The sequence below is a fragment of the Neodiprion fabricii genome, chromosome 3 (genome assembly GCF_021155785.1).
Source record: "Neodiprion fabricii isolate iyNeoFabr1 chromosome 3, iyNeoFabr1.1, whole genome shotgun sequence".
NCBI lineage: Eukaryota > Metazoa > Arthropoda > Insecta > Hymenoptera > Diprionidae > Neodiprion > Neodiprion fabricii.
In genome coordinates, this window is record NC_060241.1 from 37,540,808 (window position 1) to 37,555,432 (window position 14,625).

General features: G+C 43.3%; 1 protein-coding gene across 1 annotated transcript in view; it reads right to left on the reverse strand.

The window, feature by feature from the left end:
- LOC124179225 overlaps window positions 1-14,625 on the reverse strand; it is a 309,079-nt gene that overhangs the window by 22,018 nt on the left and 272,436 nt on the right. Inside the window, exon 8 of the mRNA XM_046563427.1 lies at window positions 9,602-9,790. Within this exon, the coding sequence (XP_046419383.1) occupies window positions 9,602-9,790 (189 nt within the window). The remainder of the gene's footprint in view (window positions 1-9,601; window positions 9,791-14,625) is intronic.

Genomic DNA, 14,625 nt, shown 5'->3' on the forward strand with positions numbered 1-14,625 from the left:
TATACCTAGTCAGAGGTGGTGGGCGAGCTTGCAGTTTCAATTAAAGTCGAATCTCACCTGCAGACACCCGCGGGAACAACCGTCCGTCACAAAAGTAAGACGACACCCTGCAAGCTACCCTCGAAATGCCCACCCTTACACACCCCGTTTTGATGCACCAGCTGAAATCAAAACCCGACCCGCAAGGGCGAAGCGACATCCCAGCCTATGAATATATTAAGGATAAATAAAACGAGCTGCGAGTGTCGGGCGCGTTTATTAAACGATGTCTGTACTGCTTTCTTGAACACTTTGCACACCCGACGTCATTATTCCGAAGAGGGTGTCACCCTGTCTATCCGGTATCCATCAGCCACATCGTGAAGCAACTTGTATTATTGCAGAGGGCCGCGATCTTGTACAAGCAGGTTTTTGTTTAAGCAGAAATGGTATCAGGATATGAGAACATGGATGGAAATTCGGCGGGTGTGGATTGGGGTAAATTAATGTACCAATTTTGGCCACCTTGGAATCAGTTGTGATATTATTTTATCCCGTTGTGGCCGTTTCGATTTTGTGTGATCGAAGGTTATCGCTTCACATGGTACGCAAAGGTGTTTAATCTGAGTTTTGTCAAATAGCAATTTTTTTTTTAAATAATAAATTGTAGAGATCTAGTGTTTTCTCTGAAACTTGCTCAAAGTCCGATTTTACTCATGAATTGAATAACCGAAAAGATTGAAAGTCCTGTTGACAAATTCACACAATTTTATGAATGTGGTTAAAAACGAAGATATTTGTTTTCTACTCTCGAAAATTCAACATGAGGCCTTAAAATTTTGAAAAAAGAGCCACGACTTCGGGGATCTGAGGAAACGATGTCTGATATTCTTCAGGGATGAAGGGGGAACGATATTATTATCAACAGTGTTTAATAACAACGGCTATGGGGCGGGAACTGCGCCGTCGAACAATGTATAAAGCAATCCAAACATATTTCGCAGGTGGAAGGGAGAGGAAAGGGAGGAAGGTGATCACGGACGTCAGCAGCCCGCCCCGTTGGTTAATGAAATACGTGACCGGAGCCTCTGTCATAATCTCAAACACTTGATTCCATGGTGTGGCAAGCCCTCGTCGGGCTCTTGGTGGATTCCGAGGGCGAGGAAACACTCGCGCTGAGCTAAAGGAGCGCCGGCGTAATGAGCCACCAGCGCTCTGCGCCCGTCGCATCCCTTAAGGACGTAGGGGTATTATTATTATAGATAAATACGGAATCTTGGACCTTGAATATCTCGAGGATGTATTAAGGACACTTGCGAACGAATCGAGACTCCCGAGATAATTGCCGCCCGAGGTTTTCGAGCGTTATAATATTTATCGCAGAAGCACTTTGAGTGTTTGCTGCGCTCGCTTTATCTCTCTTTCTCTCTTTCTGTAGCCCGAAAGCTATAAACTCGACAATTCAAATCGAAAGCTCAACATTAATTGTAGCTTTACTCGCTTCGTTAATATTGATCGTTCTTTGTCGTCAGAGAATTTTTTATTCAAGGTCAAGAGTCCTGTAAAACGGTATGTAAATTTTTATTTTATTCTTAGCAACAAACAGTTTGAGTTAGCATTGTTAATTTCATTTTCAAACCTCCAATATTCTCAACTGCAGGCTGGACGTAGCAACAGCTTTAGAATCCATTTTGAAGTATATACGGAAAGTTTTAGGATGGCTACGAATCTGGATATAAATAATCTTTGAATCAGAATCAGTGTTGTATAACAATTAAAATTCACTCAGGGCAGATCAGAAATTATTTTTGTGGATTATTTATTTTCTCCAAACAGTGAAAATTTCTCAGTAGCGATGCCAAAAATACTTTATAAATATTGTGGTTTATGACACAGCTAGCAAGTTATGTCCACTTAGTTTTTCGATAAAATTATATTTCTTTCAGAACGTAGGCAGGAAATTATATGTTGTTCATTCCACCGAACCATGTACGCAAATCCAGCTTCCAAATCTTTGATATTTCGTTTTTATGAGATCTTCGCATTGTTTAGGAGTCAACAAAAGATTTCTCGAGTATGAAAGGCTAGGAGTTTTTTTTTTTTGGGAGAACGAGCGGAAAATTCTTAGACATGATTTTGATCGGAAATTTTCTGAATTTTCAGAGAAAGAAAATCCGATCTTCAAAAAACATGGTGGAATTGTCATTACAAGTTTTATTTTTTGTAATTCCCGCTGAAAATGAAAATAGCGAAAAAAATGATCATCATTATCGAAAAATTCAGAAAATCCGTGTTTCAAATTTTTTTTGAAGGCATTTTTTGAAGCGTTTAATCAGATTCGAAAATTTCGAGGTAAAATCTGATTACTACGAAAACTCCTATTAACCGAAGTCAGAAATATTTTAAACTCGAAAAATCTCTTGGTGGACACTTAAATAATATGAAGAATTCAGAAAAACAAAAAATCAAATATTTGGAGGCCGTATTTGCGTACACAATTTGATGGAATGGCTAACGTAAAAACCTGACGACATTTGTTATGAGTTGATAACTGAAGCACCGGGCGGGCACGTATTCAAATCAGCAATTAACTGGGATTTAAAGACTACTTTGAAATCCAAGCCGCGATTGAACTGGAAAGCTTTACTTGAAGGTAAATTAAATAAGCTTGAATTAATATTCCCTTACAACATATAATTCTACCGGCAGAATTTCAATAATAAACAGAATTCTCTTCAGCGTGAAAAATTCAGCCGATGAATCGATGCGATTCGTTTTCCATATCTTCTTTCTTTTTTAATTTTGCTTCTCATCGCCAGTTCGCATCAGCAAAACGAGCATTTAGAGTGCGCAACGTCCGCGGAATGAGAACAGTTCGAAAATGACTATAAGCGGGGGTCGTTCACCCGTACACCCACCTGTTATCAAGTTCCCGAATTCCGTCGCCGTAGGCTGAAGAGCCGAGCTACATGGTCGGCCGAGCGTCGTATTAAGAGATTTAGAAGAGCGTCGCGTAGGCGATTCGATTATTTCCCTCCATTAAAACCCCTGGGTGTGCAGACTTGGGGTCGCGCATCCGAATTGCCGGAGGAAAAATTCCCTTGCAATCCAGCCTCCCGCACACACATCGACTTGCGCACGTGCGCGCGTACACGTCGCAGAGAAGTTTTGAAAACACGAGTTTTACATTTCCTCCTCGAAGAAGCTCCCGTTTCGCACGTCCGTTGCAGTTGGGGGTTGAATCATTCCGGCTGCAAGCTCCTGGAAGAAGGTGTCGCTGTTGCCACCCCCGCAGGACACATCGGCTCCTTGGTATTCCGAGGCTGTTGGCCGATATTGCGTTACCAGAACACGCCGCGCAACTCAATCCCAAGGCACCGCGTGTGAGTCTTAGCCATGCTTTTGTAAGTCACACCTCGGCTGGTTCGGCGCCGTTCCTTACGAACCGGCATCCATTTGGAGGAGTTGCGAGATCTGCGGGTTCCCGGAAAATCGGTAATTTGTTCGTTTTCCCGCGTACTGATTTCGCCTCGGAATAAGTTTCCGTTCATCGGAGTTCGCCATTATTCAACCGGGATAAAGCGGATGAATAAATCGATGCAGGTCGCTGGAGTAGAGCGGCAATTTGTTCATTCCTGGACACGCTTCGATTCCTCGCGTATATATCATATCGATCTGCAGCTGGGTAATTCCCATGGAAATTTGAGACTCGAGGGAGGCTGCAGTCTGGTACATTGCCGCTGTGTTGACGCTCACATCCGTAATGCTGTGGACAGATCACGATTCTCGCTCGAGGCAACCGCGAGATGATGGGTCCACCCCGAATCAGGCCTAATAATTCCCTCGAGCCTATATCCGAACATCCGTACCTACTGCACGTGCCAATAGAATTTATAACCCGGTTTCGGTTTCTCCGCACGCATTCTTAGAATTCGGGAATTCACAACGGGAACATTCTGCAAATCTCTGCTCGAATGTAGCCGCTGCGTTTTTTCAACTAAGTGGTACGGGCATTGACCCTTCGTGTTTTTAAAGTTCTAAGACTAGATTTTATACGATCATTTTCGCAAGCTTAGCGGTCGTGCAAACGTGGTTCGTGTTCAAAATCGACCAGTTTTGAATTTTTGCGACAAATTTTCAGGTGGTAATCTTTGATTTACAAACATTCAAGCGTTTGTGAGTTGTTTCTTTTTAAGAATTTTCATTTTTCATCCTAATTATTTAAAATCGGGCCTCTTGATCGAATCATTAACGACTTTTTGACACACGTCATCTTGAAGATATTGAAGGTATGAAATTATTCTATAAAATTAGAAATAAATGATTCTATTAAGAGGACGATCTTGAATAATCGGAATGAAAATGCAATTTTTGAGAATTCCCGGAGAATTTTCAAAGAGACTACAAATTAGTTTGAAGGTGCTACTATATTTCACTGAATAAAATTGAGAACATCCAGATGTTTTTTTTTTACGAGACTTTTGAATTTGTCGCAATGTATTCCCAGCTACGCAGTGCCTTCAGATCAAAGATCCGGATCAAGGAGAAGGATCCTTCAGATCAAACGCATATTTCTCGAGCCAATCGGACAAGCATCAATTTTGGATGACCCCACTCCCATAACACTGATAGAAAGAAAAAATGTCTATGTAACTTTTATGCTGAATATCTGTATAGGCTGGATATTCCTTCATTGCACCATTCTTTCTCGAAACGAAACAATAAACAACACTACTACAATACTACCAGTAAATGTTTATGATTAGGTCCGAAATGACCAATGAACAGAAATCGAGATTCAAGGTGAAATTTCGAAGACTGTGTAGTCGTGATGTAGAGCCTCGAAGAGCGGAAACAGTTGGCAAGGAACGAGGGTGAAAAGGGCACATAAAGCGGATAGAGGTGATGGAGGTGATTCACTTGGATCGCGAATCGCGTTTATATAAATCCGAGGACTACAGAAGCTGCAGCGGTTCGATTTAGGCTGAGTATCAGTCATTCCGGAATCGGTTTTGGGAATGCGTTTTTGATCCCCCTAGCTGCATCCCGCGGAAGGGGGGAGGAGGGGAACGGCGATAGGGCGACGAGGTCCCCAGACGCCAATGACGCCAATCTCCCGTGTAAATCGCGACATATTTCATGACACGTGGTTCGAATGCCTGCCGCACCCCGTATATATATATATATATATATATTTAAACGCGAATCCGGAATAACCTCAATCCCCGTACTCGTGCCATGTTGGCAGCTGCAGTTAGGCGAACGAAGGATAAAAAGTTTTAAACTTTTAACTAAGGTTTAGCGAGATCACCGAGGTCTTCAAGCCTCCGCAGCTTACCGAAGATCATCAGCGCGAGTTTTGGCTAAGATCCAGGCTTCGACTATCGAAAAGAATGTCGATAAGGTGAAAAAAAAGGCAGAGAAAGAGAGAGAGAAGGCTAGAAAAAATATGAGAACAACGAGCAAAACGGAGTTCTGATTACACTCCGGATCGTAAAGATCGCAAGAACCTCGTGAAGAATTGCCGGTAGACGGAGGGGCGAAGCGCAAAACGAGTCTTCCATTTCGGCGAGGGGTTTTTGGCAGAGTCGTAAACTTTGGTCTCATCAGGCAATAAAGACTTTCAAAGTGTTCACCAAGATGTCCCTAATGATCGACAATGCGGAGAGGCATTTTCGGCAGCCGAGAAGACAGATGCTGACGACGAGCTTGCAGGACTTGTTATCACCGGTGCGTTATACCGTCTCTCGTAAGGATGTAGGTACTACCTATCCTACAGGCTACGCGAACTAGAGCAAATGAAAACTGAGCTGATGGAAGAGGAGGAATTTGACTCTTCCCAAAAGGCAGAAGGAGAGGAGGCGAAAAAGATGAAACATTGGAAACGAGACGTGGCACCTGACAAAGAGCCTTTGCTGGTAGAAAATCAACTAATAAATGAAACCGTACACTGATACAATATAGGTGTACGATATTGCAAGTTCCAAACTGACAGACGAACGGACGGCCTCTCTGGGCCAAAAATATCGGGGCTAGTCCTGGCGGGCGCGGTCCGTTTCATAATGTATGAAATCGATTCGCGGTTCTATCCTTCCATCCTCCTCCCGGGTTACGGACCTTCTGTTACGGACCAGCACTCCCAGACAGATGTCTCTATTATTGAGTCGCGTCAGACTTCGCCGTTACATCGGACTATGCATTCGCATTCACCTTTGCCGGTGACCTATCAGCCTCGAATCGCGGGTGTCTGTGTTACACGACGCAAAAGGGAAAGAATCCGTCGCAATCCAGATCCGTTAGTGTCTAGGCAAGTTCATTGACCTCAGTCTGTTAATTCGTTATTTACGGTTAATGGGTATTTTGAAGGAAACTTTCGAGTATTTGTATCGGATGAGAAAATTGTTGATACCTAGAAGCCTGTGGTTTTTTAACTGGAGACCAGTTCATTACACTATGTGCAGCGAATTGGATCTTACGACCATGATTCCTGAATGCTTTCACGCGTTTTTGCAGGATACCAGAACAGGTGATATCCTTGAACCCTGTGCAGGATTTCAGGAACATCAAGACATGCTGCTACGTTCATAAAAAGACTCAAATTTCATTCTGCCATGATACGAAGCACCATTGTTGGACCATAGATATCATTTCCACAATGTATGAGGTAGAAATAATTAATGATCTGCCCATCCCGACGATTATGACTGTAACTCCGGGCTCAAATGATATAAATGCAAATCGATTCGAAGATGATTTTACGATAAGCAGGCTCAAGTCAGCGAGAGTTCATTGGCACGGAGTAACGCACCGACGAATAGATCAGGGGATATGGCCTCTGTCACGGACCCATATGATTGGTTTAGAGATTAGCACCCTGTCGGTCCGGCACTTTGGGCTCCCTGGGTCAAGCTGGCGAACATATCTCCTGATGAACAGAGGTGCAAGTGTGTGTACGTAGGTGAGTTTGATCCGCATACATCATCCCCGTCACGCGCGAAGCCATCTCTCTCCAAACAGCTCGCATGTGCCAAATATCTGTAACGAACTTTTTCTTCTCGTCAAGTAGAAATAGTTTCACAGGTTTTCAATCAAATCGAAGCAGCAGTTATAACTTTGGACGAGTCCCGTACGCCGGTTGGAAGCGATTAGACGCGTTGATGCTGTGATTTCTGCATGTAGAAGACCGCATCAGAATCTGGTATCGGGGCTCGGTCAATACGGCCGGCAAATGAGCAAACGACCAACAGATCCAGAGGACGCATGTAGGACGTGCATGCGGAGCGAGGAGGTCTACAATGCGACTATTACCGGAGGAGTCAATAATAATCCCCTTGTCCCGGTATCTGTCCATAATGGGCGACTATACCGCGAATTACACCGAACACGGCTCATTGTCCAGCCACAGCTCTTGGGATAGAATTGTCCCGCAGGTTCCTCGTCGCCTGAACGTCGAAGCGAGGAAACTGCCGGACCCATAATCGAGACGGACATCCGAATCGAAATTGGTTGAAAAAGAGCAAGTGTGAGCAGCATTGAAAGTATCGTTTCGCAATTTAAATGACGCTCTTGACTAGAGATTATTTTCTGAAGACGATGAACGGTTCGAGCTTGATCTCGTGTACTTCGAAAAGGTAGAAAAACTTTTGAAACTGTAATAGACGATGGGGCGAAATAAGGCACGATCTCGGAGTTGAAGTTTAGTTCAAAGGTGGTTTTGCGCAAATTGGAAGCACAAAGGTATGGGGTTCAAAGTGGGGAAAGTTCCAAGAGATGATCATCGCAGCAGCAAACTCTATCGGTTCTGCACCCTCTTTTTAATGAAGGAATTAAACCAGTCCGATATAGTTTGATCAAATATGCGGGCTCTCTGCCCTGAGCTTTCAGTCAACCTTGGGCACAGTGATTTCGCTGTTCTGGATGAGATCCTGGACTGTCCACGTCGCAGGATAAACTCCAATGTCAAGATGAAGACTGATTATGGTATACGGGTTGATAACGGTCCTCTGGTATCGGAGATAACCTTACTGTACGTTTGTGATCTATGTTCCTCTGAAGTCGCACTCTCTTTTTCTTTGTGTCTTCCTTTTCTACTCCATGGTAGGAAATTTTGAATAGAAAGGACGCGCTGCAGATATAACGAATATGCATTTGACGTGATTACGACAGACTGTTGCCACGGCTGGTCCGAACCAATCTCTTTAAAGCGAGTCGAACCAGACCGACCAGAGGCTCTCTCCATTCAAGTGCAACGGGCATTGTATTTTTCGATAACAATCGGTAGCAGACATTTGATCGAATCAATTGATTGCTTTCTATAGTTCTTCTAAACACAGAGCGACTCCGGGTATTATACCTACCCACCGCTGGTACCTACGCGTCCCTTGGGAATCGGTCGGGATCCAGCGGCGTCCCGGGTTTTGCTCCCTCCTCCTACGCGCCACCCACTCGCGTTCCTCCACTAGGCTCATTTGAATCGCCCGCTCAATAATGTCCCCTAGGAGCACCGAAATCCAACGGGGGATAAAAAAAAGAAAGAAAAAAAAGTAAAGAAAGAAAATAAACCTCTCGCTGATGCTTGCATGTGGGAGCGTTCGTGTATGTTGGTACACCTACACGCACGCACGCGTATACGTACACCTGCACACCTATTTATGTGGAATTTTTTATTCCAACACTAAAATTGGATAAATTTAGTACCCTCTTTTATTCCCCTTATTCGCGAGGGGCTTCTGGGACTTGGAAAAAATTCACGAAGTGCAATATATATTCGTGAATTTTTTTAAGAAGAGTTGAGCTATTTCGACATCTCATATTGTGAGAAAAATTCGGTAACGAATTCTGTAGACTAAAGTATCAAGTCAACGGTATTTGATATTACATTTTTTAATTGACTGCAAACATTAGTCTATAAATATGCTTGGTATATCACACCGATCAATTTCGGTCGATAATAAAACGACCATATTTGACTTGTGCAAATTTTGCGAAACTGTAAGTTTGAATTTCGGTGAAACACTTCTTAAGCTGGTTCCCCAGCTCATTATATTCTACTCATGATTCGACACAAATTTAAATACCGCAGAAGAGAAACTTGAAAGCATGAGCTTTTGAGTAAGTAAAAATAATGTCTCGATCACAGATGAGCAGCACTTTGGCAAAGTTCCTATTGCTCACGGTTATTTTTCAGAAGACGTCAAGCGAGTCGGAGCAACTGTGAAAGCAGTTCCGGCACGCCCAAAAGCAAGTGAGCATAGGGTGTATAACCCATAAACCGTAAGTGCATGGCGACGTTCTGGGTAAAATCGTGGTAAAGAGCGACGCTTATACTGCAATGGGGTTTCTGGCTGGCACGGTCAGGTATGGTGGGTCTACTGTACGTAACGTTGGACCGGGCTTAGAGGTTTGAGAAATTAGTTTAGTTACGCGAGAGGCAGGAACGTCTCCACGCGCCGAGGCCATGAGCATGATCAGACGTTGAATTGAATCCCCGAGTGGATCCTCATCCTCCTCCGAAACTTGGAATGCAAAGAATAACCGACTGCGCTTTGAAGCTCTCTGCGCCTTTACACTCCGCGCCACTGCCTTGGTGGTGTGAAATTTGTGTATTCCTGATTTTTCTCACCTGTGAATCTTCCTCCGTGAATATTGCGTCGAAGGCAAACATCTTCGGGGCTGCTACTGTGGGTCTTCGATCCTCGGCCGAAACCGACTGCGCTGATGCTGGGTCCACCAAAGTCACCTGCTTCTTCCTCTTGTCGGCGTTGAAGAAGCTTCCACCTTCACCCGAAGACACCCTCAGCATCACCTTCACCTGGAATCAGAAAATGCGAGTGTTTTATTAGGGTTCGTGGTCCACCAGTAATTTTGAGAAGAGTAATGAAAGCATGCGCTGAAGAGATGTGGGGATCATCATCGGACGAAGTTCGCAATTTCTATAATGGAAATCGCACTTGTGGTCCTCTCATCATATTGCACGTGGCTTGTGTATAATTGAATTCCAGAATTGTCAATCCTATAACCGTGATGAGCCCATTGTCTGCCATCCGTTCATCGATAAAAGACAAATTAATACGAGACAACAGCGGATGGCATTTTATCCACCGGCAATCGGTTTCTACACTCCGAGCGAAGGGTCGAGCCTCGGGATGTAGTGGCAATTAAAAATTGTCCTTCAGTCTCGATTCGCTTTCCGTCAAATCTCTTTATTGAAAAAAGAAAAACAACGATTGTCGGTCGAGTTCGGTTATGATGTGAACAAGGACGATACTCGGGGATTTCTAATTTCTCTAATTGTATTTCCGCTTTCGAGTCAACAGTGAAATCCCGAAACAGTAATTAGAGAAGACGATTGGATCCATTTGGAAACTAGCACGACCCAAAATACTTTGATGGAAAGCAAGCACAGATTAGTAAAACTGTTTCCCTTGACGGTTGATTGTTTTGTACTTTGATTCACCTGTCACTCGGTTTCAAACTTGAAAGAAGTGATTCCTGGTCGATTCTCAACTTGCGAACGAAGACGTCGGTTCGAAATTATTCCATCCGCACAGCGCACTGTCATGTACAGGTGGTAAATCTCTGGTCTACAGAGCCGGAGGTTTTTCTCAAGGAATTTCAACTGTCCAGGAAATTGCGTTCGTCTATCTATCCATCCATCTATATCTATCTATCTGTCTGTTCGGGACGCAGAGTCCGAATCCACTCGTCGTCACTCGTTCCACGGAAGAGTGTGTCTAGTATCAACAAGCGAAGGTACACACGTCGATTGGAAGAGCCGGAAATAAAAATCCTCGTCCTCATTTTCCCCGGAAAAGCGTCCAGCTCTCCCCTAGAGCTTGCAGCTGGGACGGCCACACGTCCTTTTCCACTCAGATTAACATCGGTCAGTCGTCGCTGCGGAGTTGATCCGCGAGATTAATTCCATCGGACGTCCAAAAGCGAGGCCTGCAGCCCAAAGTAACGCGGAAACAACGCGCTCGGAAATTTTCCTCAAATTGCTCGCTGTCCGAGGGGCAAATTAACGCGAGATTCGAGACGAAGCGCATGCAGTCTGCGACAACAGAAACTACTTGACCGAACTTTGATGGTTATAGAGGGTTTGGGGTTCGTTGCATGGCGCTGCTTTCCGACCTCCCGACGTTGAATTGTCGTTTGGATTGGCGGGGCGCTGAAGACATTCGAGAACGCTATTCAACGAGGGTTTATTACACCGGTATTAAGTCATGCCGAATATCATCAGATTCCAAGAGTTATATTGTTGAAGGAAATTTTCAACCCTGCACGTCACGTAGCTCAATAAAGTTGTAATCTTGCTCACGAACGAATTCGCTTTCGTTTTTATCGGGGCTTTTTATTATTTCTTGTGATTCGTTTTACTTCCTCAATTTTTTCTTTTTTTTTTTTTTTCTTTTTTGACCTCTTTCACTTTCTTCAACGCGATAGCTAACGTAAGTCGACGCTTGAGACGGTTACAACGAAACGTCGCGTCGCGTATTCTCGCAGAGACAAGAAACGGCAACGATTCGAGAATAAAATATTCCGCGCCTTCTCTGGTGCTCGTCGTTTCTTTGAAATCTCTTCATACAACTCGACTTCCCTGCTGCTCCTGCTGCTGCTTTGCTGTAAGCTTTATTCGCGATAAAACGACGAGAAAGGATTTAATCGTTCCGGCAAATTCCTTACAACATATTTTATAAAGGTAGGTTATAGTATTCGCAAAATTTTCCGCGACGCGATATTATAGGTACACAATACCTTGCCGCGTTTATTGTATGCTTAGAATTTTCGCTCGCATGGTACTCTCATTTCAAAGTGTAATCCGACCACTTTGCGATCTCAAGTAGCGCCAAAGCAATTTACCTTGAAAATTCAACAAGCGCCTCAATTTCTCAAATCCCTTGTTTTTCGCGCACACATTTTATCCTCGTAGATTTTTGAATAAATAATTTAAAGCTCTTAGACCCAGTTTTTGAACGTTTATTCGCTATAATTTTTTTCACAGTGATACAATAGTTCGATAATCAGAAAATGTTTATCTTCGAAACTGCATTGCCAACTCAAAACTAAGGAATAGAACTGATCGTCATCTGCGCTACCGGCAAAAATATGTTGAATAAAAACTTTCAGCTAGAGTGAGACACATTATTCAAAACTACGCGTCGTAGATATTGACGGGAAAAAACCCTTTTACATCAACACGGTAACCGACCGTGTGTAAGGTGAATATCTATGCGTTGGCATACGTCAGTACATGCGTCAAATTTTATAAAGTCTGTAAAAATGTCAGAACCAGTAGCACGATAACGGGCCCTTAAAATTTTCCGAGACGCCAAGAAGCACCTGCACACATATCGGTAAGTCGTCGACATTTTGTACCTGCGCTACGTATCGCCGTTTCATCATCCGTCGTAAAGTGTACAGGCATACATCTTGAATATTTTCGTAGATGTATTATAAATAGAGCTAGATGCGAGTGCGCGTGTGTGTGTTTGGAGCACTCCGCGTCGCGAGAAGCTTGCGCCGTTACTGGATCGTTCGATATATCGAAAAAATAGTTTCAGAAAGTACACGTATAACCTTAGTGGCTGGATATTATACCGTATCGTTTCTTTTTCTGAAAGTTATATGCGCTGCACCTTGCCGGCGGAAGTTACGATATAGCCGAGTCGATTTATTCCCGAGTCAAACACGTAACTGCGGAGGGTTTTCAATGAGCGTTTTACTTCGTTAGAAAAATTAACCCCGCAAAGTAAACCAGCCAACTCTTTTTCAAGAACTAAAACACAGAGTGGACGTAAGAAAAACGAGAAAAAGAAAATCAGACTTGTTTCTGGAAAACTTTACAACCTGCAAGCGCGACTCAATGCGGGGTGGCATTTTTTTTTTACTACTCGGAATTTATCAAAGTTTGGATAATCTACGATTCAGGGTAATTACAGATAAGGTAAATAACGGGGAGAAATTAGAGCGATATCAGGAGAGAGCGGTCCTTGCCGTTTACTGTATATGAGCAAAGTTACGACCTGCAGTTTGAGCGCCCGGAGCGTTCAGTGCGATTTTGCTTGCAAAAAATTTGTTTTTCAAACGATTGCGCGAACAATAATCCTCAACTCATTCTTACGGACTTATATCAAATATACACCTAAGCGCGATTGAAGCGATGTACTCGAGTGAATTTATCACGCGGTAAAACGTGCATACACATACAGCTTAAATAGTATTTCAGTTTTAGTAGCAATATTTGATGTAGTGGTTTTTTTTTTTTTTTCTTTATTGCAATCACGTATAATTTGGAACGACAAAAAAAAACTACCGTAATTTCGTACGCGCGTGTCAAATGCAAGCTTATTTGAGACGAATACCTAATTCATTGATATCGATATAACGACATCAACATTTATGAATTTTACAAAACCTGAGTATTTACAAACTTTATTTTCATATATTAAAGAAGTTTTTTCTTTTTCTCATACAATGTCCGAATTCGTGTAGTTTTAAATCACCTCAATTGCCATATTTTTGCACTGCTCTCCCAGAATAAAACCGCGACTTGCGTAACCGTGAATCGAATATTGCACGCATATTAAACACCGTTCCGGTTCGGATTCCCCCGGCAGTAAATTTCGCATCATTTAAAGATCTGGTTGGACGCGTCCATTCCGCGGGGCAAAATTTCCTCGGTTTGACTGTTGCGCCGGTTGATCGCGTTGCGGCATCAGGTAGCTGATGTACTTTCCGCCCCCGGGGCATGTTTTCATCCCCAGTGGGGAGAGACGGCGCTCTTTCTCGCTGATATCTCAACTTGTATCTAAATATTTCCCCTCCGGCATTTTAGACGTACGTAGGCTTAGCCCTCGGAATTTATGCCTATATACGTAGATATTCGGGCGAGGGTTACCTGCCAGCCTTGAAGGAGGGGGGGGGGGGGGGGGGGTCACTGAATGAGGGGCTCGCAAAATCAGGGGTGCAGAAATATTTTCTCCGCTACCTCAACGCCGAATCCATCTGACGCTGGAAAAGTTTTATTACATCGCTTGCACCGACGTTTCGTAACGGAGGCGGTTAAAGTGGCGGAAAATGCTCCAGCATTTGCCCCTCTCTTGTTACGTTTTTAATTTTTTTCTTTTTCTTTTTCTTTTCTTTTACTTCCTTTTTTTTCTCTTTATCACGTTTTACAGAATGAATTCTCTCTTTTTTAACTATCCCTCTTTCTCTCTCTCTCTTTTTCCCGGTATGGTCTTTGCCACCAACCTTCGTGCTGTAATGCGGTTTCTCCTTTGACATCGCGTTCGCGCTGTTTTACAACCCGTGTAATAATAATCTGGTGATTCTCAACCACTCTACGATTTTGTGTATTATAGTTATTTAACCGTCGACTTCTCTGACTCACAAACTCTCAGATGTTTACAAAAACGTCGAAATTCCTGAGTTACAAGAACGATCTCTTCTATTCGAAACACGTCTCGACGTAACGATGACTGACAGTTGAGCTCCTGACTTGCTTGGCGAAAAAAAAAAAAAAAAAAAGAAAGTGAATGAAGGGCGCAACGCAAAAAAAACCCTCACGAACAACCACGATGGATGAAATAAATTGGTATTTCAACTTGTAACACGACGATATTTGAAAGGAAATACTTCTCGGAGGTT